The sequence below is a fragment of the Mesoplodon mirus genome (assembly GCF_964341445.2).
Source record: "Mesoplodon mirus genome assembly, chromosome: X".
NCBI classification, from domain to species: domain Eukaryota; kingdom Metazoa; phylum Chordata; class Mammalia; order Artiodactyla; family Ziphiidae; genus Mesoplodon; species Mesoplodon mirus.
The window spans coordinates 135510306-135536677 of record NC_138981.1 but is presented as its reverse complement, the minus strand read 5'-3'; the positions used below and the strand labels follow the sequence as shown (position 1 = coordinate 135536677).

Sequence of the window (26372 nt, the reverse complement as noted above, 5' to 3'; positions counted from 1 at the left end):
GGATCTCTCACTGCCATCCACATGTCTTGTATCTCTCCCACAAACTGGTACACCCAAGAGATTTACTTGACAAAATCCCTCAATCCCTCAAATAGCTGCACACCTACGACACACATCACCATTTACAATGTGATGAATAGAGTGCCTAGAAAACAGCAACAATCCTTAATCAGGAAACCGAAAGACGTCTCACCTCCACGAAGAGGAAGGCAATTCATCCTCCATGTTTAATTGGTTTCTAAGCTGCTTTACAAACGGGTCTGCTAAATCATCAGGTGGTGATCCTGAGCTCGCCTGTCAGATTTGATCTTTGTGCCACTGATTCGGCACACACTTTACATTTAGCCACCAGAGGTGACACATCAGGCAGCAAGCAGGATGCTCTGCTGCTTCCGTGCTGTGTGCCATGTAGATATGACGACTCACTGAAACTAGAGCTATGAGTCTTTCATTCATGAGGCAATATGCTAGCTTCCCCGGGAAACTGCCCCTAGCATTCTAATGTCTACTTTCCAGAGGTTGAATTTCAAGAAGAATCTACTCCTAAATCCATGATGGTCTAGGATCGTGGTCTAGGTTGAACTTGCAAGGCAAGCCAGTGGGCTTCATCACATAGTCACAGTCAGGCACTCTACCTGATAAGCCGTGGAAAACACACAGAGACCTTGAGTCACTGCAGAGCCATCAGCTTCATTTGTATAGGTGACACCCACCTTGGGTGTCTGGAGTCGTTCATAGGATCATTTTCCTCATTTAAGAGGCTCAGAAAAGATTCTCTCGGGTTTCATTGGTCTGTGTGTGTGTCTGCGTGTGTGAGGGTTGATGCTGAGACTGCCAACGTCCAGCTCAACCGCACCGGGAGCATGAAAAGTGCTGGTTCAGCTGCTGGGACACTCCCAGCTGTCAACTTTTCACAACGTGGCCTCAGCCATTGGAGGACAACTTCCACAGCCCTTATGATACAACAAAGGGCCTTCAACTCAAAGATGACCAGAGCGGAGCTCAAGTCTGGCTCTTTTGCAACTGGGGATACAGCTAACCTTGACAATGAGAGTGTGGAGTGATCCCTTGCCATTCTTATCACAGACTTGTGTGACTTGCTTTCAAAATCATACAAGTTTGCATCTTTCGTGTGTGTATATCTATTATTTATCTGGTCATAACTCAGTGAAGAGAATCCAATAACTCAGCAGATGAAGGGCTATGTGGAATTAGATACCGGCAGGTAATTACAAGGAACTAACGTACGGATAGTTTTTACAACGTGTGGGGAATTCTTCTAGTGAGCTGGAATACCAAAGATGATATTTACATTGTGATGTTTAGGGACATAAAATGAACACAGAGGATCATAAAGGGGTGGGGATAGTCACAACTGATGCAGAAATATCTCCAAATCAAGGGAACTGTTCCCAATGTTCAGGGGTCTTTCAAAACCACCCTAGGGTGAAGCATTACCCCGAGACTCATTTTTTTGTTAAAAAATTAGCTACTACTTAGAGAGTTTGAAGTTTTCTTCGGGATTTTCATGGAAATGATTCAAGCTAATATAGACTTGAATAAAACCAGTGATTGTATTTCCGTCAAAAGCTAATGAGCCCCCCCCAAAAAAAAGAAAAGAAAAAGGAAAAGGTAGGAGAAAACAGAAAGAAGTGAAAAAGAAATCCTGTAAAATAGAAAATGGGGATAATAATTGGGGAAGTCCAGGTTTTAAAGCCACTAGGAAGCAAACTGTATATGATTACTTCTAGGTAGTGATAACTTGACTTTTGTTTCCAGAGGTTTGAGCAAAACACAATAAAAAAAAACTCCTGCCAGTTGTGGATCCCGCCAACCAACTGCAAAAGAGGCAGAGGTGTGCATTCCCTGGACGGTTTCCAGACCCCTCCCGTCTCTCATCTCTAAAACTGGAGCGTAGCGTTTTGGCTACTAGGGCGTGCACTGAATGAACTGCCCTCCAAAGGAGAGCTTTACACAAAGAGAATGCTGGGTGAGGATTTACACTTCAAATCATGGAGTTCAAAAATATTTATGCCAGCTGATGCCTTAAAGTTGTCGACATCAATGTTGCCACTCCTTCTCATCCTTGAAGTTTTTCAAATAGGGAATCAGGAAAGGGATACTAACTAAAAAGTCCTCTGGCTGCATTTCAGAGTGGCATTGCCGTGCTCATTAATTTTCTTAAATTTGACTTTCTGATGTTGCTACATCTAACCAGTGGGTTTCGACAATGAAAATTCTCATCTGAAAACTGAGTCTGTGGGAACCACAAAAGTTTAACAAAGGATTCTGAAATATGTTCTTGTCTGGACAGAACAGTGCAGTTTGGGGAATGGCTATTGCTGAAAATTTGAATCTTTGCAGGTCCTCTGTGTCTGCGTTCATATATAGACACACACACACACACACACATACATATATATGTATGTCTATATATGACATTCCGTTTCACTTCTCAGGAACCTGTTCTCACAATTGCTTTCCATTCTTTGTTGTGGGTAGTGTGGACTTAAAACAATACTGTAGGGACTGTGTCATTCCATCAAGCACAAAAGGATGGTGGGATCTGTGAAATGCATATAAACTACTGAAAAATGACTAAGTGATAAAAGATACACTGCTCAAGGTGTAGTGTCCACTTACAATGACTTCTGTTTTTCACAGATATCAAAAGAAGCATAAAAACAAACATAATCAAAGAGAATTTTCCCAAATGAGTGGAGTTCCACCAGTGCTGGAGATGGGGGCACACCCCACTACAACAAATGGGCATCGATGCGCAGCCAGCACAGTCCCTGGCGAACGTAGCGGACGAGATTGGTCATGCTGCTGTGCTGGGTCAGGGGCCCCATCAACGTGTCCAGATCGCCAAAGAATTCTGAAAATCAGAGCAGACCTTGGTCAGGCCTTTGAACGATAGCAGGACCACAACCACACGGGCGTTGGACAAGTTATCTGTTGTTCATTCATTCATTCATTCGACACAATGTCCAGAGTACCTACTAGGTGACCCAAACTCCATATGGATAACAAGCTCCATTATTTTAATCATTTGTTAGCGCCCCAAGCTCCACAGCATAAATCAAGTCTGTATTACTGTGGTTAAGAAAACAGAAATTCATTCAAATCTGTTAATTCATAGTAAGTTTTTTCAAATCACCATATATTTTCTCAGATGACAGATTCTAAAAGTACATTACAATCCTGTGGAGGTTTGTGAGACACATACACACACATATCACAGTATGCATATATTACCTATAAAATATATTTGTCTATATATTTATATATGTTTATAGAAACATATATTTATGTATTGAAAATATACACATAAAATTACATATCTAAAATAAAATGTATCTAAATATATTTTATATAAAATATGGAATTTATATTTTTATATATTATAAATTTATAGTTAGAAAGGGGTCTTTATACACAAAATGGTAGGGAGCCATGGTCTATATGATATCAAGCTGTTTTTCATTCTCTGCATTATGGAATTGAAAATATTCTCTTTTCCTTTTGTCTAAATGAACTGAGTATCGATATTTCTTGGCTTGACGTAGATACAGCTGGTGAGCTTAGACAGCCATTAGCGCCATCGGCCTCTAAGGCCAGATAAATGTCTAGGAGGCATCTGATTTGTTAAGTCTTATTCCTTTAGGGAAGGAAAATGACCTGTAAGGATCTGTCGCATAGCACTTCCCCCTGCCCCCCGGCACACAGATGGTAAGACTGCCTGGCCGATTCCCTTCCAGCTGACTCGAGGAAGGAATGGTACTGAGGCCCTACTACTAAGCAGTGGGACCAGAGTCTTAGACTGTCTGCTTTGGGGCGGGGTGGGAGGTCTGTGGGAAAAACTCCATGATGTCTAGAAACCAGCTAGGCTTCCCCCTTGTACGTCTGTCTGGCACTGCATTGATCTCGGTGAGGAGGAAGCTCTTGGGCGTCCTCTTCCCTCAACCACGAGGAAATCACTCCTGTGCTGGCTTGGGGGGAGGAATCCTGCTGGGGGGAGGGGCAGGCACTGGAGACTACTTTCAAGTGGTTGGGATGCTCTCCTGCCTTCTTGGAAAGCAATTGCCATGCGTGGTTTATGTGTGCTTGATTGCCCAGCAGATGGCATTTCACTAAACAATGCATTGATTCTTCACGTTATGTAGAACATATGGGCTCCTTCTCCGCCTATCAGCTTCATTTGATTATATGATACTTTTTAACCTGTACTATGCAATAAAAGTAATTTCTGCTGATAAAGGAGTAAATTACTTTGGGCATTGAAAACACTTTCTTCCGTAATACAATATTAAGGGAGATGTTAAAGGACCCAGTTGTTGTCGAGTGAATGTGAGTGGGATGTCCCCTGGATATTCTGTACAAAGTCTGCGGTGGCATTCTTTTTTTTTTTTTTGTGGTACACGGGCCTCTCACTGTTGTGGCCTCTCCCGTTGCGGAGCACAGGCTTCGGACGCGCAGGCTCAGCGGCCATGGCTCACGGGCCCAGCCGCTCCGCGGCATGTGGGATCTTCCCGGACCGGGGCACGAACCCGTGTCCCCTGCATCAGCAGGTGGACTCTCAACCACTGTGCCACCAGGGAAGCCCCTGCAGTGGCACTCTTCATTGGGTACCCAAGTCACCATTTTAATAAGTGTTTCAAGTCAGCAGCTGGGAAGGTAAGGAACCGGGCTTCTAGAACAAAGGCCAGAGGGCAGAATCAGCCCTATTGGCCCATTAGAGCACCAGAATCTTCTGCAATGAGCCATGTGCAGCTATACAGGTGGGCAGACATGGGGCAGGTGTGGAGACTTTCCACTGGGACAGCCAACCTCCGCCACCTCCATTGCATGATTGGGTGGAAAAAGATGCAGGTACATGGTGGTCTCCAGTGGGAGGCAGAGTACCCATCAAAAGGGAAGTGCCTCAGTTTCCCCATGTCTATGTAGACAAGACGGATGTGGGAAGAATCCCCCACTTTAAGCAGCTCAGAAATGACAAAGTGTGTGAAACTCAGGGCAGTAAACAGAAGATTCCAAACTAGGTCCTCTCCCCGGCCCCTGGTACAGCCCTAGGACCACACCAGTGGGATGCAGCATCTTTCTGCTGGTAGAGTGACAGAGTCATTTTGATTCAATATTTGTCAGGGAATTGAACAACTCCTTGACACACTGTGCTAAGGCCAAGATGAGCACCATCTGAGCCAAACATCAGCCCAGCCACTACATTGCTCCTGGAAAGTTCTGTGGTTAATTTAGAAGGAATTACTTTAACAGATTTTGAAAATGGATGCAATTATGAAGGAAATCCATAAATATTGAACAGCTGTCCAGTTACCAGTACAAAATAAGACAGAGGAGAGTGGAGGCTGACAAGCTAGGCAAGACTTAAGATGCTTATGCCTTCATGAGCAATCTAGAACCCTTGGATTGGCCTGGTTGTCTGGGTTAGTTGTCTTTGGATTTCCAGAAGCCTAGGGAAGTGGACAAGTTAAGAACTGCCCATTACTCAGATAACTGAGGACAGGAGCTCACTGAAGGTTTCCAAGGACCCGTTGTTAATCTTGCCCTCTAGATGGGCAGTGCATCCTATAGGATAAAAGTTCACACTCTGAAACCAGACATTTCTCGATTCAATTTCTGCTTCCAATATGATGAGCTGTGATATCATGGGTGAATTTCTGCATCTCACTGAGCCTCCGTTTCTACAGCTAGGAAATGGGGCTAAATGACGCAACAAATGATAAAACAAATAGTACAGCGCCTGGCGTACAGAAATTACTGCATGAACACACAGAACCAACACATGCAAATAGCCCTAGGAGTCAGTGCAAGTTTAGAGCTGGGTCAAGGTGTCGGAGTCCCAAATTATGGAATATGCTTTGATAGCCACAGAATCTTTCAATTATATAGATATATCATCATACGGAGTAAGGAAAGAGAAAGAAATATTTGTAGGATTTCTACCTTGCACCTGATATTTTATGCTAGGTGATTTACACATCTTATTTTATTCCACCCATGTCTACCATCCTTCTGGGTAGTTTCATCATCATCCTATTATATCCATTCTAGAGATGGAAGCTAGGGAGTAGCTCACAGATTTCAGTAACTTGCCTGAGGTCACCCAGCCAGTGCCTGACAGGATTCAAGCTTAAATGATTAGGCTTCAAAATCTACACCCTCCCTAGTTCCGTGGGACAGTTTCCCCGCCTGCTTAGCGATGCTGCAATAGAGATGCAGCCAGGAGGAGGGGCCGGTAACCCACGGGAACGCCCCTCTGCATCTAGGTAGCCTGCAGCCCCAGCCTGATTCCAAAAAAGTCCTGTCACTGTCTGGGACCCAAGCCCACTCCATGCAACTTACCATACCATGTCCCAGCAGGAGCCACCGGCCCATGCGAGATGCTAATTCTTGCCTGTACCTAGCCAGATGTTTCTACAGCTCTAAACCACAGATCACCTCTTTGCAGTCTGATTCAGAAAGACCCACATCTGTCCTCACTTAGACTAGAGTGGGTCTGTCGCTGACTGCTGGGCCAGAATCACCGAAGTCAACTGAACGGCCAGGGCAAAAGTATGGTTTCTTTGAACTTCCCATCTTCATTAGGATAGGAGGCTTTGGGGTGAACCTGTGTGACAGCTAGCGTCACAGATGGCAGCATGAGTGGCTGAGGACCACTGACTCACCCTCTGGTGAAGCAGGGTCCTCCTCACATTTGTTTTGTAGCCAACCTCATGTGTTGCCATGAATAGGGCTCTGATCCTTCATCCCAGGTGTCAGTGGGTGAAAAACACTAGCTGAGCCTTGGCCCTGGCTTCTGATTGCAAGCCACACTGTCATGTACTCACTGGAGGTGACGATTATAACGAAGGTAAAAGGCCTTGGTTCAACCTCACCTCTCCAAAAAAAAAAAAAAAAAAAAAAAAAAAAAAGCCAAGTGCCTTAATCCCAATTAACTTGCAAATCATTCTTTTCTCCTTTGCTCTGTTTCTCTGTATTGATCCTTACCATTGAGTGAAAATGTGAAACAGACATTTGCCAACACATCATAGTTCAAGTTAGTTTAAACTTTAAAGGAGAACTCAATCCTAGGCCTTTTTCACTCTCTCAGCAAAAACTGGTCACCACGTCAGCCCTGAGCTAACGTCCTCTTCCCTCATGTAGCCCTGGAAATCAGACAGAAAGAGAAGGCCACTATGGAAAACTCAAGCCATTGAAAGCAAGTTGACTCCACCATGGCCCGTGAGCAATGGGTCGAGCAGAGCAGCATACCTTTATTCTCTCTTGTCAGTTTGTCGGCTATGTCCCAGTGTTCGTAGCCCCGTAACACGTTGCTAGTGATGTTGACGTGGCTGGCGGCCATGTGGTGAATGCGCTGGGGGATGGTGACCGGGCCGTTGTTACAGTTCCCCATTGCGTTGATGGGAGACACGTTGTTGAGAGACACTGGGGATGGAGTGTTTCTGGGGGATGGGAAGAGACAGGCTTTGTTAGGCTGCTTGGGAAGAGTGACAGCGGTGTTCTAGGGCTCCCTCATCACACTGGGACCTCATGAGGATGTGATTTGCCACAGTGAGTCTTAGCATGGTGAACATATATGAAGCTTGCTCTTGCATCCCACCGACTCCTCTCAGAGGACATCCTATAGCTTTTGCCAGCACAGTAGCTTTCTCTAGAGGCCCCAGCGTAGAGAGAACTTATTATCACCCTGTTCCTGCCTCATTAGACCAACCCACACAGGGCCACAGGGCCAGGCTGTAGAATGAGCCATCCTTCTCCTTTTCTAACTTTAAACACTGAAGTCTGACTGCCTTTGGCAACCATTGATGACTCCATGCACATCGCTACTTTGTTTTAAAATACCACAGAGAGAGCTGGGTGAATCTTTCTCTGGCATTAATTCTACCCACAAATGTAGCGCTTACTTTGAATACATCTAACAAGTCTTCTGATGTTCCAGAGAAAGCATCAGCTCAGAGCTATGATGATTTCTCTACCTGCTGCCAGAATGGATATTGGCACTTAGAAAAGACTTGATGTGCAATACTGGTCTCTTATCAAAGTGTTTTGTGGAAACCATGGTGACAGTTTGCTCCAAATACAGTCGCTACAATAAGCAAAGTGCAATCCCGAAAAGCCCCCCAAGGAGCAATACTAAGGAAGCTGGAAAAAGTAAGATTATGAATATCTCTTTAGGATTCTTTAAGAAGTGGCTACCGGATGGCTGTTAATGGCTGACAGTTTACCTGCACACGGGGTTGTAAAGAGAAGTTTTGCGAGTTCCTACTTTGGGCAGTACCAATGTTCGGAGGTAGATTTTTGTTTAATTCTTTAATACCAGCAACAAGAAGTCGCCGGCTGGCTGCACATCGCATGGAGGGTCAGGGACAGTCCCAAAGGCTGGGTGGCTGCCTGTGCCCAGGAGCAAGACCTATACACACCCCCAGCCTCCGTGTCCTCATTCAGCCAGCCTTCGAACGACTGCCCATCATGAGGCGCCCTTGTCTCCCTCCCTCCCCTGTACCAGCCACCTGTTGGCAACTACCTTTCCAGGGTGGCTGTATTTCTCAGAGCCAATCCCTGCTCCCAGAACAGATGCACACCCTGACAGGCTGCATACACAGAGGATTTGGGGGAATGGCAGTCACCACGTACCAAAATGCCAAAGCGGGGCTGACTCGGTCTGGGAGCAACTCAACTGATGCACTCGCATGAGACTCACGCAGGCTGTGCCTACAGCCACGGGAGGGCATTGGTCCATTTCCGCAAACAGAGTATGTCTTCTGGTATGTTCTGGTATGTTCTGGTATGAGGGGGAAAGTGGATCCTCTGCGCAAGTGCTCTGCACTCGTGTGATGGAAGAGGGTGTGAAGGTTTTCCTGCTCTGTGTATAATTTCTGAGATGTTTGATACTTCTTGATGGAAAGATTTACTTTCAAGGCGGGCTGTGGTCAGGGCAATGGTTAAACTCAGGGACCTGGGCACAGAAGTGTTAGCAAAAAAGCAGTGAATGCTGGAGTTTTTTGTCATGGCAGGTTGCAAATGCCATTTTCTAGTCTCTTCCCCCCAAGTGGTGGTCATTAACCTGTAAATGTCAATTTACGGCCAGAAAGGAAGACGTCCTCATTTGTAACCTCTAGAGAAGATTGCAAAGGTGTCAGTGTCACCAATGTTGAAAGGGGGACCGTGTGGTGCTGGGAAAGTTCTGGAATCCCAGGGACTGGGACTCTAGCCTGGCCCTGCCTTACGTACAATTGCCGTGTGCTCCCGAGCCCCCTCCCCTCGCTGGACCTTCCCTGGACTGCAAGAAAAGGCTGGATTTAGTGATTTCCAATCATGTCCAGAAGTCATAAGGGGAAACAAATCACCTCTGTTTATCTCCTACATCCTGAAAAGGCCTTTTCAGTTTATAACGCTGAAGAGCCATTGAGGGGCTTTCTTTCCCTTCCACTCGGCGCTTTCTTTTAAATAATCAGCAGTGGAGGCGAGGAGGGCGAGGGCATGCGTTCGGTTTTGGTCACGACTGACCTGACACGAGGCTCTGTGAGCTGACCTTGCGCGGAGCACGGCTGCATACCCTGCGCACAGCATCAGATACGTGAAATCCACAAATCCAAACCTGCCTAAGCCACTGTGCCTCTGGCTAAAAGAGGGCTGTTGCTGCGCTCATCTTGGTGTGCCTCCAACTCCAGCTTGGCTCTCCCCACAGCTTGGGCTTCGTCGTTCAGTTCTCCCTCTGTGCATCTGCTTCAGATCTGGTGCTTTTCTTCACACGTCCATGGCACGTGGCCATGAGCGTGTACACACCAGCACAGGCTTCCGACCACTCACAGCATAAGCGCGCTGGGCCTCCACCATGTTCCCTTGCCTCCTAACCACACTCACCCCCTGCTGTTCCTGGTAATCACTAGTCATGTCCCCATTGGAGGTGGTGGCGGTGCCTGCGCGTGGAATGCACTTCCCCAGGGATCTACATGACTCGCTCTCCCATCATCCTTCCCTAATGTCCCTATTCAGGATCTTCCTCCCCCATGCCAAGCAGCCCTTTCTATCCCCCCTCCTTGTTTTGCCTTCCTCTATGATGTTTATTATCTAGCATATGCACTCTTTTTTTTTTTTATAAAGGACTGTTACTATTTCCAGTTTTTGTTTTTTTTATTTTTTTAAACCCACATTTGTTTATTTATTTATTTTTGGCTATGTTGGTTCTTCACTTCTGTGCGAGGGCTTTCTCTAGTTGTGGCAAGCGGGGGGTCACTCTTCATCGCGGTGCGCGGGCCTCTCACTATCGAGCCCTCTTTTGTTGCTGGAGCACAGGCTCCAGATGCGCAGGCTCAGTAGCTGTGGCTCACGGGCCCAGTTGTTCCGCGGCATGTGGGATCTTCCCAGACCAGGGCTCGAACCCGTGTCCCCTGCATTAGCAGGCAGATTCTCAACCACTGCGCCACCAGGGAAGCCCCATATGCACTCTTTTTGTACTGTCTTTCTCTTCCAAAAGAATGTGACCTTGAGGAGGGCAGGGATCCTTGTCTATTTCATCCAGCGTCATTCCCAGCATCTACAACAGTGCCTGGTGCACATACTATGTACTTAATACCAGTTAGATAAATGAATGGATTACCTTCCAGCCATCCCTCTGTTATTATGTAGTATCCACTACATATGAGGTGCTCTGGGGAGGGAAGAAGGACAACATACAGCAGCACATGGAGGGGGTATACGTTTGTAAAGTGCCTGGCAGAGTGTCTCATACACAGTAGGCATGCAATAAATATCTGGTGAATAAAAGAATGAACAGCCCCTTATTGAAACGGGCAAATAGTCTAATGGGGAGGAAAATCCATTGAATTCTGGCAATCTAGGCTAAGTGTCAAAAGTGAAGTGTAGACCAAGAGCTGTAGGAGTTCTGGGGGCGAGATCACTTACGTTTTCCAACTCAAAAAGGTAACAATGACAACAAAACATGGCAGTGGCAGTAGCCACTATTTGTTAAAGTTGCTGTGCACCAAGCACAGTGCTCTGGGCTTCCCCGATATTATCTCTAAGCCTTGTGACAACTCTGTGGGTGAGTTTCTGCCACCACTGTTTCACAGATGGCAAAAGGGCTCAGAGAAATTCAGCTCCTTTTTGAGGGTCATATAGCAAATCGGCCGAAGGGCCAGGATTTGAAAGCAGGTCTGTTTTCCTCCAAAGTCCACTCTCCTTCCATTCCATCAAGTTACCTCAAAGTCCTACAGTCCCTCTACTAAAGGATTCACCTGACTTGGGTGTCCATCTTGACCCTCACCCTTGAGTCCACATTGGCTTGTTTCTACCACTCTCCCCAAGCTCATGCCATGTTCACGCAGGCACAGCCCTCCCTAATCTTGGGGAGAAGTTTTGCTTGATGGGAATGTTCCCTGCAGTGACCACCAAACTCCTCACATCTTTTTATTGGCCAATGTCCCAAACATGTGGAGATATCTCTTCTCTTCCAACTCTTTCAATATGGTACCCACGGCCACCTGTCTACTGAAAGAGTTCTTCTAAAGGCCTCAGATGGCCTCGTTCTTTCCTCCTTCCATAGCCTTCCCAGCCTTCTTTCTTTTTATTCTCTCTGGGTGACATCTGAGACTGCTGCCCCGCCCTTTTAGACTCTCCATAACATGGTTTCCATGACTCTCTGTGGAGGTCAAAAAAGCTGGTGCACCACCTGTTTATGGCCTGTGAGCTATGAATGGTGTGAAAAGATGGACATTTGCAATCAATTGGATGAGCGAGAATGCTACCTTTGAACCCCAGTGACGCAAAATGTTATTTTTTCAAAATTCCATTCCTCTCCTGAACAGACTTGTATTATAAAACTTGTACTTAACTGCTATTATATTCTGAATTTCATCAGTAAGATGTTTGTGGAAACTTGTTTGCTCTTATATTCTCTTTACATGACACCCTCGGTTTTGCCTCTGGGCTGGCAAAGCCCCAAATATGTACTATCTGGCCCTTTGTAGAAAAGGTTTGCTGACCCCTGCTCTATATCAAGCGGATTTTTCTTCTCCTTCTTCCAACTGCTTCTTCACGGTCAGGGTCAGAGAAGGTTGCTTCTGGAAGGCATCGTGAGAGGTCTGGTGCGGGGCCGGCTGTTATCATTCGCTGGGGGAAGCAGGCTATAGTGTTGCTGGCAGACAAAGAAGCCCTCCCTGACCACCCACGGAGGCCCGCACTCTCTTTTTCTTGGGTGTCTGCAGAACTTTGTTCATACCTGTCACCCCCCTCCACTGGACTGTGTGCTTCTCGAGTGCAGGGAGCCCTTGGAAGTCCGCTGCGTCCCAGGTCTCTTGTAGGGAAATGTACCCAAAGTATTTGCTGAATGAATGGGCTGTAACCCCTGGGTGGCGGTTTTGAGTTGCCTCATTCAAAAGCTCTCTGGACTACCAAAGGGAGTGTGCTTTCTTCAGACAGAAGCTGCTTTAAAAATCATTTCGGGAGGCTTTTAATGTGACTTCACAAGCTTAGAATGTGTTTGAGTTCTTTCATTGCAGAATTTAAAAAAATTTTTTTCCCAATGATCCTTTAATGGCTGCTTACCTGAATTTGCCCTTGCTTTACTCCGTGCTCAGTGAAAATAGCTTTCTCTGGGCCTTTCAATAGTTATTTTTATTTTCTGAGCTTCCAGAGAGAAGCGTTCTTTCACTTTTGTCCGTCAGTATAAGAGTGAGACCTAATTCAACAGTTTGAACAGTACTTCCTTTCAATACAGTAATTGAGTTAACACGTAGTTTTTAATGGATCTGTTCCCTCACTCTGAATGTTTTTATGATCTTAGAGTTCACAGTCCCACTGCTTCGGGAGTGTGCTTTAAACTATAAAGTGGCAAAGGAGACTATTTCACTGTTCAAGAAAGTGTTTTGATCAGAGACATAAGAATTTTGAAATGATGAAAAATGGGGAAAACCCCCCAGCTCTTTGTTAAGGTATACATCCACTGTTGGGAAGTGGGCTTGGGGTGGTGAGGGAGGTATTGGAATCACAGGAGAAACGGATGCTCAAGCAGTTAAGTGTGGGCATGTAGCCAGTTCAGGGCTGAGACAGAACTAGGATTCCAAGTCGCCCCCTGAAAAGGAACCTGTCTTCAGATGAGCCTCCGATGTCACTGGGTCCGGCCCTTTCATTGTAGAGAGAGGAAGGGGCTCTCTTAGTTTACCCTGGGAGCTAAGGGCAGCTTCTGGCCCACGTCAGCTGGTTTCCCAGCTCCTGCCCTACTGCTGGAGGGCTGAGTTGCCCCGAGCAGATAGGGCTCTAAGGACGGCCGCAGAGTGGGTGAGTTCACTGAGCCTCAGACCAGCAGTAGAGTAGCTGCTTTTACATTTTAGGTCAGGGTATTTTAGTATTAATATAAAAATCATCATGAAGGCTCAGATAATTGGCTGACGAAGTGCCTTCACATTTTCAGCGCTATTATGCCTCTGGTTTTATTAAAGCACTTACCATATATCAATGAATATTTCATTGGTCTTTCATTACTGAGTGAATCATTGAAAAATCACTGCAGTGGAGGTAACTTTACCCTCCCCTAGATGGCATGGTGCTTGCCATCTCATTAACTGATATTTTTATGGCCGTCATTTGGCTTAAAGATCAAATAGTGAAAGAAATTTGGAATCACATCATGTTAAACTTTTCTGTCCTGCTATTAGCTGAAACCTGACTAGAATTCTGTGTGCACCAAAATTACTGTAGATTCAGAACTGACCTTTCCACCTGGGGTTGTCAATACCCAATATTTGGGGTCTATTCAATCGCTGATTTTCATGAAAAAATAATTTTCCAAAGATACTTACTTTCCATTGCCTACCCATGGAGATGGTATCTGAGCGACTTTTGAAGCATTTTGCTAAAAGAGAGAAAGAGAGAGGGAAATGAGGACATCTATCTTGTGTTTTATTAATTCAGAAACAGATGGAAGTGTGATTTCGAGTACATTAATATTGATTGCAGCATTTCGGAATGCCTCCTGTTTCCTTACCAGAGCTGGAATGTATGTGTACGTCAGCACACCACGATGCACACTCGATGAAAATAGCTGGTTGGGATAATTAGTGGGCTCCAATCAGGACCATGAAAGTCACTTGATGAAAGATCTTATATACTAAAAGGCCCAGTGAAATCAGACTCAGTTCTCCAAGAAGTGGTTTAATTATCCTCATCTGAAATTTATTCTGCAAAACAAGCTCTTCAGAGTACAGACAAGCTTTTCACCTTTAGCTCCAGTTACAAACTTTTTCCCTGGGATGCAAGGTAGGATGCCATTTCTGAAATCCCAGGAACTCTCCAGGACCAAGCAGCATTTGTGTGTGTGTGTGTGTGTGTGTGTGTGTGTCTCTGTGTGTGTGTCTGTGTGTGTGTGTGGTGGTGGTTTTCCTTGTTTAGCAGTGCAACTGGCCCAGGGCTGCAGTGCAGTGGAGCACTAAACAATCTTTTCCCTCTGATGGGCTGGTTTAAAGAATGGGCCTCCTCAAAAAGGGAACCCCCCTACACTGTTGGTGGGAATGTAAATTGGTACAGCCACTATGGAAGACAGTATGGAGGTTCCTCAAAAAACTAAAAATAGAACTACCATATGATCCAGCAATCCAACTCCTGGGCGTATATTTGGAGAAAACCATACTTTGAAAAGATACATGCATCCCAATGTTCATCACAACACTATTTACAATATCGAAGATATGGAAGCAACCTATGTCCATAAACAGATGAGTAGATAAAGAAGATGTGGTCTATATATACAATGGAATATTATTCAGCCATAAAAAAGAATGAAATAATGCCATTTGCAGCAACATGGATGGACCTAGAGATGATCATACTAAGTGAAGTAAGTCAGAAAGAGAAAGACAAATACCAAATGATATCACTTATATATGGAATCTAAAATATGACACAAATGAACTTATCTATGAAACAGAAACGGACTCACAGACATAGAGAGCAGACTTGTGGTTGCCAAGGGGGAGGGGTGTGTTGGGAGTTTGGGGTCAGCAGATGCAAACTAGTATGTATAGGATGGATAAACAACAAGGTCCTACTGTAGAGCACAGGGAACTCTATTTGATATGCTGGGATAAACCACAATGGAAAAGAATATGAAAAAGAATGTATATATGTATATAACTGAATCCCTTTGCTGTACAGCAGAAATTAACACAACATTGTAAATCAGCTATACTTCAATCAAATACATTTTAAAAAAAGAATGGGTCTCCTCTGTTTTAGTGGCGGTACACTTGTGGAGCACAGGAAAACCTGATACTCAGCACCACCCCATGTGGACAGTGATGCACTCGTTATAATGGCCTCACCAGGTGGGAGCCTCCAGTTTTGAACCTCAAAGAAGCTCAACGCACTGCCAGAGGAGTGAGTTACTTAACGTCTGTTTGGTATCTTGCAATGCCTTGAAAGCTACACAGGACAGGCCGCAGAGGACAGATGCTGGGGCTGGGGCTCAAAGCGTGACCACAGGATCAGCATCCGCATCAGCATTGCCTGGGAACTTGTTAGAAATGCCCATTCTTAGGACCTGCCCCAGACCTACAGCATCAAGACGCCTTTCCAGAGCCCAGGCTGACACTGTAGACATACGGTCGTGGGCAGCTGCTGCATTTGACCATGTTCACCTCCACAAGCACTGGCTTTATTATGGCCACACCACATGAGAGCTGGGGAACGTGCTCCTTTTCCCGAGTCGGTGTCCTCACACAGCTGTGCACCCTCTCTCTCACCGGGTTCTGATGTTTGAGGTAAGGTCAGGATTTGATTCATTTCAAACAATTGCCTTGGTGCAACTGAGCCAAGTGGTCTGATGAACTTGGCAAAAAAATACTACTGCTAAATAAATCAATAAAATTGTCCTTTTCCTTTCAAGACCTACCCAACAGGAGCCTTGAGCCCCCTCAACTCTAAAACATGACCAGTGTTGTGGGGGTAGAAGCCACAGAAGCTCCAAGGACCCTCAAGCCAGTGATACCCGGCACAGTGGCCAGGCCTAGCTCCAGGCTTGGAGTTTTCATTCGGGCTCATTCCCGCATTTCGGCATTGCATCTCATGGTTGAAATATCATGTTTTTCTTGCAGATTAAAAACTTCAGGGCTTCCCTGGTGGCGCAGTGGTTGAGAGTCCACCTGCCCATGCAGGGGATGCGGGTTTGTGCCCCGGTCCGGGAGGATCCCACATGCCGCGGAGCGGCTGGGCCTGTGAGCCATGGCCGCTGAGCCTGCGCGTCCGGAGCTTGTGCTCCGCAACGGGAGAGGCCACAACAGTGAGAGGCCCGTGTACCGCAAAAAAAAAAAGAAAAAAAAAGAGGAAAAATAAAAAAACTTCAGCTCCCTAGACAATGCATTTGTTTATTTATTGTTTGTTTATTTTGGCAGCCAAAGCAATCAGCTGTCTTCAAGTTCAACCACTGTCCTCCAAGATTCCCCATGGTCAAAGGGGGTGTAGCTATCCCCGCAGAGCCCAGGGTGGCTACAGTGACTTCTTTCACTGCCGAGAAATTTCTAGGCTGGCATCTCATGTAACACGAGACCGGCCATAGCCATGGCCACAGCTCCAGCCGCCTCCTCTGGCGGGTCCGCTATGCAGGGTGGGCAGAAGGCATAGCCCCCCCGACTGCAGCTGGGAAGCTGCCCGGGGCCATTTGTTCAGTCCAGAGAATCATCAGGGGATTGAACTATTGTACCTTCTCTCTCTGGAATCAAATCAAACCTAAGCTCTCTGCTGAGCCCCAAAGGAGAGGTGGGAGGAGCCAGGATGAGGAAGGTTAAGCCTTTGGCAGAAGCAACCTTGACATTTAATAACATGCCTGCCATGTCTCATTAGTGATTTAATCACCCGGGGCCTATAAATTATACCAAATAAGGATTACCTTAAAATATTCCATCAGTGATCTGGAGTACTTCATGGCGTGGTCCTTCTTCAGTTTGAACATCCTCAGGTAGAGAAGTGATAAGCATCGGTAGCTGTGGTGATGAGGAAAGGACCATGTTAATGCCAATGCTTAATCAAACCTATAAAACTAAAAACTGATTCCTATTTTGCAGTTACTCTCCTACGGTTACTGAGGAATATAAGTGAAAAAAGAAAAAAAAATTAAAAAGAAGGAGTAAGCATAGCACAGGGAACTATACTCAACATCCAGTGATAAAGCATAATGGAAACCAATATGAAAAAGAATATATATAGATGTATAACTGAGTCACTGTGCTGCACAGCGGAAATTAACACAACATCGTAAATCAATTACACTTCAATAAAATTTTAAAAAAAGAAAAAAAGAGTTCACAAAAGATGGAAGAAGGAGGCCGAATGTCAAAGTCGGGGAGCTATTTTAAGAAGCTACGCTGATGACTTTGAGGATGGACGAAGGGGCCATGAGCCAAGGAGTGCAGGTGGCTTCTAAAAGCTGGAAAAGCCCAGGAAGTTGATTCTCCCCTAGAGCCTCTGGAAGGAATGCAGCCTCACTGACACTCTGATTATAAGCTCGTGAAACACATTTCAGACTTCTGACCTTCAGAACTGTAAGATAATAAATTTGTGTCGTTTTTAAAAAAACAGAAGGGGGGGCTTCCCTGGTGGCACAGTGGTTGAGAGTCCACCTGCCGATGCAGGGGACACGGGTTCGTGCCCCAGTCCGGGAGGATCCCGCATGCCGTGGAGCAGCTGGGCCCGTGAGCTATGGCCGCTGGGCCTGCGCGTCTGGAGCCTGTGCTCCGCAACGGGAGAGGACACAACAATGAGAGGCCCGCGTACGGCAAAAAAAAAAATAAATAAATCAAAAAAAATAATAAAAAAATAAAAAATAAAAAGAGAAGGGGTAAGCATTAAAATCCCATCTTGATAAGGGTATAAATTCGGAGAGTAAATGTTTAGTCAGCGACTGAAGAAATCCACCAGTTAGCCTTCCAGAGTTTAATGGGAAACAAGAAAAATGATCTGGGGGTAAGCAGCTTAAGTTGACTTTTCAAATCCTTCTGCAACATTTCAGCTGTTTCCTGGTGGTTCTCCAGGAGGCTTACCATAGTACAGCCAGCTTTTTGTCCCCATCCGAAGCCAGGGGGCTTGCAAAGTTCTTCAGCCTCATTGCATACCTTTGAAGAGAAAGGACAAGCTCAAGTGGAATCCGTCTGACCCTTCAGAAAGTCCCAAAGTCACTGGTGTTCTCGTCACCTAAATGCGCTAGCCCCAAATTTGCTCTGGGTGTTAGGACTGAGAAGGGCATGTGGGCAAAAGTGTGCTTTCCTGAAAACATATACAAGATGACGACCACAGGAGTGTCACGATGGCACTGCTGTGACAGTGGAAGCTAGCTCTGGAGAAGCCAGCTATATCCGGAGCCCACGTTCCAGAACAGTGCTGTGGAACTACTGTGGGTCTGGCGTGTGTATAAATGCTGGCAAAATACTGTTTCTAAGAACATTCTACTTAAACAATATTATTGGCTTTCAATGAGACGTGGACACAAAAGTCAGTTTCAGTTGAGTTTTTGACAGATGAGGTAAATAATAACACAGCTGTGTCTGACCTGAGTGTACGGAGGCCTCCATCACACAGTTACAATAGCTGTGTGTTTCTAATGGCTCAGGTATGAAACATATTCCTCTAGGAAGTGTTTTTTTTGTTGTTTTTTAAGGGAGGTACATTTCATAGCAGGTAAAGGTCTGAGTGCCCCTAATTTATGGTGCTTGTATATTTTGTCTTTCTATTCTCTTTACTCGTTACTGTTCCACACCAGGGAGATCAAAGGTTGAGTAGTTCCCATTATTTTTCTTCGAGCTGAGCAGATTCCATTCTGGGCATTTAAACTCTTGAAAATCAATTCATTGCATAAAATCATTGTCTGAAAATCAATTCATTGCATAAAATCATTGTCTGAGCTTTAATGCAATTTCACAGGCACTCGTGGTGGGATAAGTAACAGAGTTCAGTGTTGCAGAGGGAAGTTGAAGATGTGCAGGCAGCCCCGACTAGCTCTCGATTACGAGAAGGCAAGGGCGAGCCCACACCTTCAGCAGCCTCCCCGGAACACCGGTGCCCCCATCGCTCTGCTCTCCCCAGTTACTGCCCCAGTTGTGTCCAGTGAACATTTTCCAGCAAAAGGACCCACGCAGTTGATGTGGGTCCCTCCTGTTGTTGCCATATTAAGCAAAAAGGCTTCTTATGATGTCATAAATCTGTCTTTGACAGATGGATCACTGAAATGTCAAGTCATTGTGATGCCCCACTTGTCTTCCCAAGTATATGTCTACTGCAGATTCCCAAGGCTCAGAGCAACCATAATTACTTGAATGAAAAAAATGGGGTCTTCCCTCTGCAGCCAGCATACTGTCAGGGAGAGGGTAATAAAAATCTCTTCAACATAAAATTACGCTACTAAAAACCATGTTCCTATTACAGTTACCCTCTAATTGCAGCCACTGTTGAAGTGCCTTGATAGTGGAGTTCCAATGGCTTACATGGGCCAGAAGACTTAGTTGCTTTAGCCCATTTTATTCCCAACTGAAATTTCTCTCCAAAAAAAAATTATACACACACATATACTAGAAAATGTAAAGTTCTACATGTATAGAGGACATACAAAGTAGTGCGTGTAGAACTGGTAAAATCTGGGAGAAAAAAGACCTGATGACATCTGAGTAAGGCAGGTGGACTGTAGCAATGTCCTCGTCCTGGCTGTGATCTTGGACTAGACCTACGTTAGATGGGGGGAAACGGGGGGTGGGGGAGAGGTACACAGGAACTTTCTGTGTCATTTCTTATAACTGCATGTGAATATCCAATTATCTCAAAATAAAGGTTCAAAATACTGACTTAAAAGTGAATGGCTATAAATTCTCCATTGACTTTCACCAGGTTCCACTGAAAATATACTCCTATGGGGAGTAAACTATCACATCATGTAAAAAAGCAACTGTGCTTAGACAAAAAGAAAAATATTGTAAATAATAAAGGAAAAAGAAGTGTTTTCTAATGGAAATAAATATCACTCAGCGATTCACATGGCATTTTTACCAAAAGTGAAATTTGATGTTTTGTTTTTCTATTTAGAGAGCATGTGTTTTCCTAAAAGAAAAAAATATATATAGAGAGAGTGAAAACACCCATAATTTCACCCCCAATTACAGATATGACCTTATTTCCCTTCCAGGTTGGTCCACATGCAGAAACATGCTTTTCGTGGTCAGAAATGCAATGTGTCTATAATTCTGTGGCTTGCTTTTACTTTAACATCATATTATAAACATTTTCGTGCAGCTACATAGTCTCCATCATTGTTGCATTTCAATGGCTGCAAATCATTCTGTTGAGTGTACTGCGATGTAATTAATTACCCTTCTACTGTTGATGATTTGGTTTGCTTCTAATTGGGTGCTATAATATAGGCCAAACTGAACACTGTACAGATAACTCGTTCTCCTCTTACAAGTCTTTTCTTCAGTACAGAAAATTCAAATTTCTGGAAGTTGAATTACTGGCTCAAAAGATATGAATGCTCACTTGTATAGGTTTTCCTACACAATACCAAATTGCCCTCAATTTACAAGGATCAATTTCCATTCCCATCAACAGCATGGAGGAGGCCCAGTTCACCATTATTTTGCGTATGTGCTAACACTAGGTATTAACATTTTTACATTTTCCTGTCAATTTAAAAAGTGCCTTGTTTTAATTTGCATTTGGGGATGAATAGAAGGCATGGCTTTTCTGCAGGTTTGTTCATTAAAGTTTCCCCTCCATTTTGAATCCTTATCGTTTCTGCCAGGATTTTCATCTTGTGCATCTTTGAAAACTGCAGGCAGCCTCGTATAGACACTGAGAAATCAATTTCCCCTTGAAAGCTACAAATGGCAGTGGTGGCTTTCACAGAGCATAAAGTAAGTCTGAGAGATACTTTATATACTTCTCAGAGCAGCGAAAAGCCAAAGATGGCTGCCTGGCCTGTCAAGGTAAGGCTGGAACTTTCCTCATAATCTCCCTACTTTGGTGGCTTTAACTAAATCTTCTGATTCTATGTAACCATAGTTTTTTTTTCTTCTTCTTCTTTATAATGGCTCCCATTCTTCTGATCTTTTCAAATGCTTTCTTGGGAAAATATGCATGCTAAATCTGTCCTATGTCTGTCTGAAGGTTTAGGTACAAGAGTCCTCAGATTTGTAACAGTTTATTGCAGATGCAAGAACACAATAAAAAGCAGGCCTGGCATTATCGATTAATCAAGCCAGAGGTGGCTGGGATACAAGGACCTATCACGTGAAGAACTGCTCACTCAATCAAAAGCCATGATGTAGTCCATCCTGCAAATGAGAGTGCTTATCCACTATTCAGAGGTAGAGGAAATTCTTGTACAAATACCTGCAGATTACTGGAAAGCACTAGAATGAATATCATTTCTTCTCTTTCCCCTTCTTACAAGAATTTTTTGATTACCCACAAACTCACTGCACCAAGAGCAACAGGCCAGAAAATTTCATTCAAAATGCAAATGAAACCAATAATCTGTGCCGTTAATACACTCTTCTCTATTATCAACCTCATCTCTCCCCTCCCCCTGCTACCACCTTGACTGTCCCTCAAATTCCAGATGCATGGAACGTCTACTCCACAGCTGCGGCCTCCAAAGCTGGCTTTGTGTTGGAACAGTGCCCCTCCATTTTTAATAACTGAGGCAGAAATTTTTAGAAAACATGGTTTATAACAGAAATCCCAATAGCACCGCTTTTTGTGAATTATAGAACTGCGCTTTGAAAAGACAAGTGTCCATGCCAAGCAGTGAAATGATGATACTTTACTCGCATCCACTACCTTTCCATTTTAATTTTATGAATATTGCAAATTGTAACACTCACGTTATAACCTCTGAAGGGAATAATTGATACAAGCAGTGTCCATCAGTTATAAATTTTCCATGACATGAATAAAATGGCAAGAACGAATTATGATGACTGCTAAGAAGAAGATGCCTTGGATGAGTCATTATTATGTGGAAGTGATAGTTCTCAAACATAGCAAGCAGCTTCTAATTATGACTGGAAAGAGCTAAGGAAGAAGGTAGCAGAAAGGCACGAACCTGAGAAGCTCCACTGTCTCAGAGTACATGGTGTACGGAGACTTGGCTTCCAGAGGGTTGCGCTCCATCGCGTTGCCACATTCAGTGAAGGACAGGGCTGCATCGGCATAATTCACGGCTTTGCCAAATTTATCAAACTGAAACAGGAAGAAGACTTGTCAACATGACGGTTCCTCTTCTCTCCTTCATCTAAAGCAGTGGTGTTCAACCCGGGGCAACTTTGCACTCCTCCCCCAGGGAACATTTGGCAATGTCTGGACACCTTTTTGGTTGTCACCACTAGGGATGGGGGGCATCTAGTGGACACAGGCTGGAGATGCTGTTCAACACCCCTCAATGCACAGGACAGCTCCCACAGTGGAGAACTGCCCAGCCCAACAGTGCCAAGGTTGACCTAAGGAGGGGAACAATTAGGAATTTGTCTAGACAAGGATGTAACTGATTTCAGGTTCTATTGCCATGACATGGGGGCTGGTTGAGAAGAGAAAACTGCAGCCAAGGTATCATGTCTTTGTGGTATTCCTGTTGTTGTTATCTTTTTGGTGGACCGGGATCCAAATCACTGCCTCGACTAGTTTCTCTTGACTACATTTACTAGACTGGTCATCATAATGTCCTCTAGACAGAGCCGGCAATGAAACCTTGCTTTTTACAAGCCTCCTGGACAGCTAACTCATTTAGTCTTTGCTTGGAACTCTAGATAAGCACATCATCCCCACCCCCGGGAGAAGAGTAACAAATGGATGCTATTGCCATGAAAAAGGGGAAGTTGCAGTGTGACTGTTGACGATAATCACATCACTTTCACTGTAAATGATGGTCTGAAATAGTGTGTCAAAAAGCCCCCAAATATAGCACTACTAAATATTTTAGTTTAGTAAAATTTTATTGCAAAAGGTTTTAGCCCCGATAATGGTCACGATTAAACTGACTTAGACATACCGATTTCTTTTTTATGTGTAATGAATATTATATATGACACTTTTATAGTGAGTATTTTCTAACAGTATTTAACATTTTCAATTTTTGATAGCTGGATAGGAGAATTCCACTAATACAGAATTTTATGTGAAAGAACCAATAGAATGCAGATTGAGCTATTTTAATTTTCTTGTATACCTTTTATCAAAATATTTTCTATGCAACTGTGAAGGTTTCAATTCTCAAAACGGCAGAGTAGCTGTCTCTAGCAAAGGATTAAGTACATCTATAAAATGATGAGTTACAGGTCCTGCAGAATCTCTTGCTGTAAATGACTCTCTTTGCAATAAATGTTCTCCAGCTTTTATGTACTGCAGGAATTCTGTGGTTTCCTTTCTGTAAGCTGTTGTGGAAAAATATCGGTTTCTGCCCCATTCAAAGCGATTTTATGAAAACGTCCTTCTTCTCTTGCCTTACAAGATAATTTCCTTAGGTCATCTGACTCTGATTGGCTCTCCCCTGTGGAAATTAAGCTTTACATCCTGATTTTTGAAACTGACTTTTCATTTGCAAGCCCACAGCTGGAAGGATCCTTAAAGATCACCTGGCCCAAATCTCTCTTTTTGCAAAAGGAATAACTGAAGTCCAGAGAGAAGACTACATGGGCCACAGGGCCAGTTAGGGGCTTGAACTCCAAAGGAGTTCCTAGCTCTGGTGTAGACGTTAAGCCAAGCAAAGACATCTTCCTCTAAATGAGTATTTCTCAACCTTTTCTTTTTTTCTTATCATTCCTTCCCACCCCCACCCCCCACCGAGGGAGATTTTTTAGATTTTTTTTTTTCACACACCCCATGGAAATTTTAATACTAAAGACATACCGATTATCTCCTTATGTACCGTGGCCCTTTGGAGGGCAGTGGATGGTGGCCACGCGCAAGTCACAGCACAGAGACCGTCGTGGTCCTCCATTATAGCCCACCCAGTGGCAAACAGCACAGGGCAGCTAAGTCCTGACTGGACACAATGTGATGATTTTTTTTTTAACCCAGCGGAGTTGAACTGACACCTCTAATTATGCTGGGCTTTAGTCAAAGGTGAGGACCCTGAATTGAAGGCAGTGGTTCTCAACCTCGGCTGCACTTGGGAATCACCCGGGGGGGAGCTTAAACACCCATGCCTGGGTCCCAGTGTCGGAAATTCTGATTCCATTTCTCTGGGGTGCAGCTTGGGCATCAGGGCTAGTTTAAAGCTCCCCAAGTGATCGTACCACACGATTGAGACCCCCTGTTAGGTGGCTCAGTCAATCAGATGACTCCCCATGCTCTCACAACCCTTGGAGGCAGTGAGGCCAAGTGTCGGGGGAAATCCAGAGAACAGAACTTCCTTTCTGTGTGCGGGGACCTAGGCTGGCTGTGGGCCTCACTCTGGAAACATGTCATCAAATGCAGCGAGGAGCTGAGATTTTTCTACAGACCTGAGTTTCCCAGAGCCAATGACTGAGGCCACTTAACTGGCTCTCAGCAGCCCTCTCCCTGCCCACACCAGTTCGGGTTTATTGGAACCCATGGGAGCTCCCACCTTCCCCAGGGCAGTTTCAAAGGTCATTTCAAAATCACTTGAAAGACAGTACAAGCCATTGAGCTTCTGAAGTTGGACCAAGGGGAAGAAGAATGGGAAAACCAAGAATGGGAAAACCAAGAATGGCAGGGCAACATGGCACCAAGACCTTGGGGAATCCCAGTGCTAAGGAATTAACCAGCTCCAATCTCTCTATGTCACAGCAGCAATGAAAAGGTTTGACTCGTTTGTAAAGTGCCTTGTTTGTTTTCCTTCAAAGCCTAATACCTGAATGGGAGGAGAGCAATGGGAGAAAGGAAACCTACCAGTGCATCAGCTTTGTGCTTCAGCTTCTTCGCCTCTTGCATGTAATAATCAGCGTTGTGAACCCTAAACAAACAAAACGAGCACGTTCAGAAAGCAATGTTTCATCTTTTCATTAAAAGACCAAATAGTCACAATTTTCGGGGGCTATAAATCCATTCCTATACAATGCCTTGAACAGGGAGGATGAATGCTTGTCATGCATCTAATAACCAAGCTTGAAATAGTCCAGTGAATGAAATCGGAAGTGCATAATGGCCCATTAGGATAAATACCCACATCCTCCAACCCCAACCATTCCAGCTGCCCAAACAGATCCAAGAGAACCTAGCTATAATTCTCTTTGCTGGCACACAGTTCTATCTGAGGACATGGGTAAGCAAGGAGGACCAAGCAAGCTGGGATTCAGCACCTGCCTTCGGAAACAGTAACAGAGCTCCACAATTAAAATGGGCCAGCGATGTTTCTCGATTGGGATAGAGGTGTGTGTGAGGAGGGGAGGAATCTACTTTCAAGGCTATAGGAGCTGCACTGCTGCCTCTGAGGCCTTATTTCGGGTGACACATGCACGGTGCTCAAAAAGCCATACTGCCCCCACCCCCGTTCACCACTCCAGAGAATCTGGGGACAACATACGAGTCATCAAAAGTGAGCTTGGGTCTCCGGACACTGGTAGTGCTGCTGGAAAGAACGGGCAGGGCCGCCCAGGATGTCATCTCCAGGTGACTGCTGTCCATGAGGCCAGTAGTGATGGTGGAGGTGATGGTGGAAATGGTAGTGGTAGTGGTGGTGGTAGTGGCAGTGGCCGTGGCAGTGGCCATGGCAGTGGCGGTGACAATGGCAGTAGCAGTGACAGTGGCAATAGCAGTGTTGGTGACAGTGGCGGTGGCAGAGAGTGCCTTTTTTGGAGTGTCTCCCTCCTGGGAAAAAGGAGGACAAAGAATTTCCATTAGGTCCAGATTTTTAGAGCATCTTTTCATAAATGCTTTGCATGTCAAGCACACTAGAAAACGAGACGAGAGAAAAGAAAACAATGTACACAGCTGGGGGATACACAGGTGACCCTGCTGTATGTCATGAACTCTGGGAATCACCAGCTTTTGTTCTATGATGACACCAAACCCCAAGCTAGTCACGTGATGTGACTACATAGCTCCATCATCCCAGTGACACAGTCATTGGTGAAGGTCTAAATCCAGTCGGGGATGTGAGGGGGGAGGGGAAGAATGGGAAAGGGAGGGAAGGCTAGAGAGAGGGAGAGAGAGAAGAGAGAGAGAGATTATCATCACCCTGACGTGTATATTTTTGATAAGGGAACCAGCCCAGAAACTTTCTCTAGGGTAAGAAAAGTAGTTACTCTGCAAAATGCCAGATCCAGGGCAGCAAAATGCCAGCACCCCAGGCATCGCACTGCAACAGGCAGTACCCTGGGACCGAGGCTGAGGCTGCCTTTCCGTTCACGCGAGGGCTT

The 26372-nt window shown here is 44.9% G+C and overlaps 1 protein-coding gene across 1 annotated transcript in view; it reads right to left on the bottom strand.

Annotated features, from left to right (window-relative positions):
* Positions 1–2732: 2732 nt before the first annotated feature.
* The window catches only part of AFF2 (ALF transcription elongation factor 2), a 495793-nt gene continuing 472153 nt past the window's right edge, over positions 2733–26372 (bottom strand). The window contains exons 14-21 of the mRNA XM_082609762.1: positions 25538–25821; positions 24904–24967; positions 22100–22236; positions 18051–18122; positions 16901–16994; positions 13821–13873; positions 7273–7463; positions 2733–2878 (exon numbers count right to left, since the gene is read on the bottom strand). Of these exons, the coding sequence (XP_082465888.1) occupies positions 2757–2878; positions 7273–7463; positions 13821–13873; positions 16901–16994; positions 18051–18122; positions 22100–22236; positions 24904–24967; positions 25538–25821 (1017 nt within the window). The 3' untranslated portion in view covers positions 2733–2756. The remainder of the gene's footprint in view (positions 2879–7272; positions 7464–13820; positions 13874–16900; positions 16995–18050; positions 18123–22099; positions 22237–24903; positions 24968–25537; positions 25822–26372) is intronic.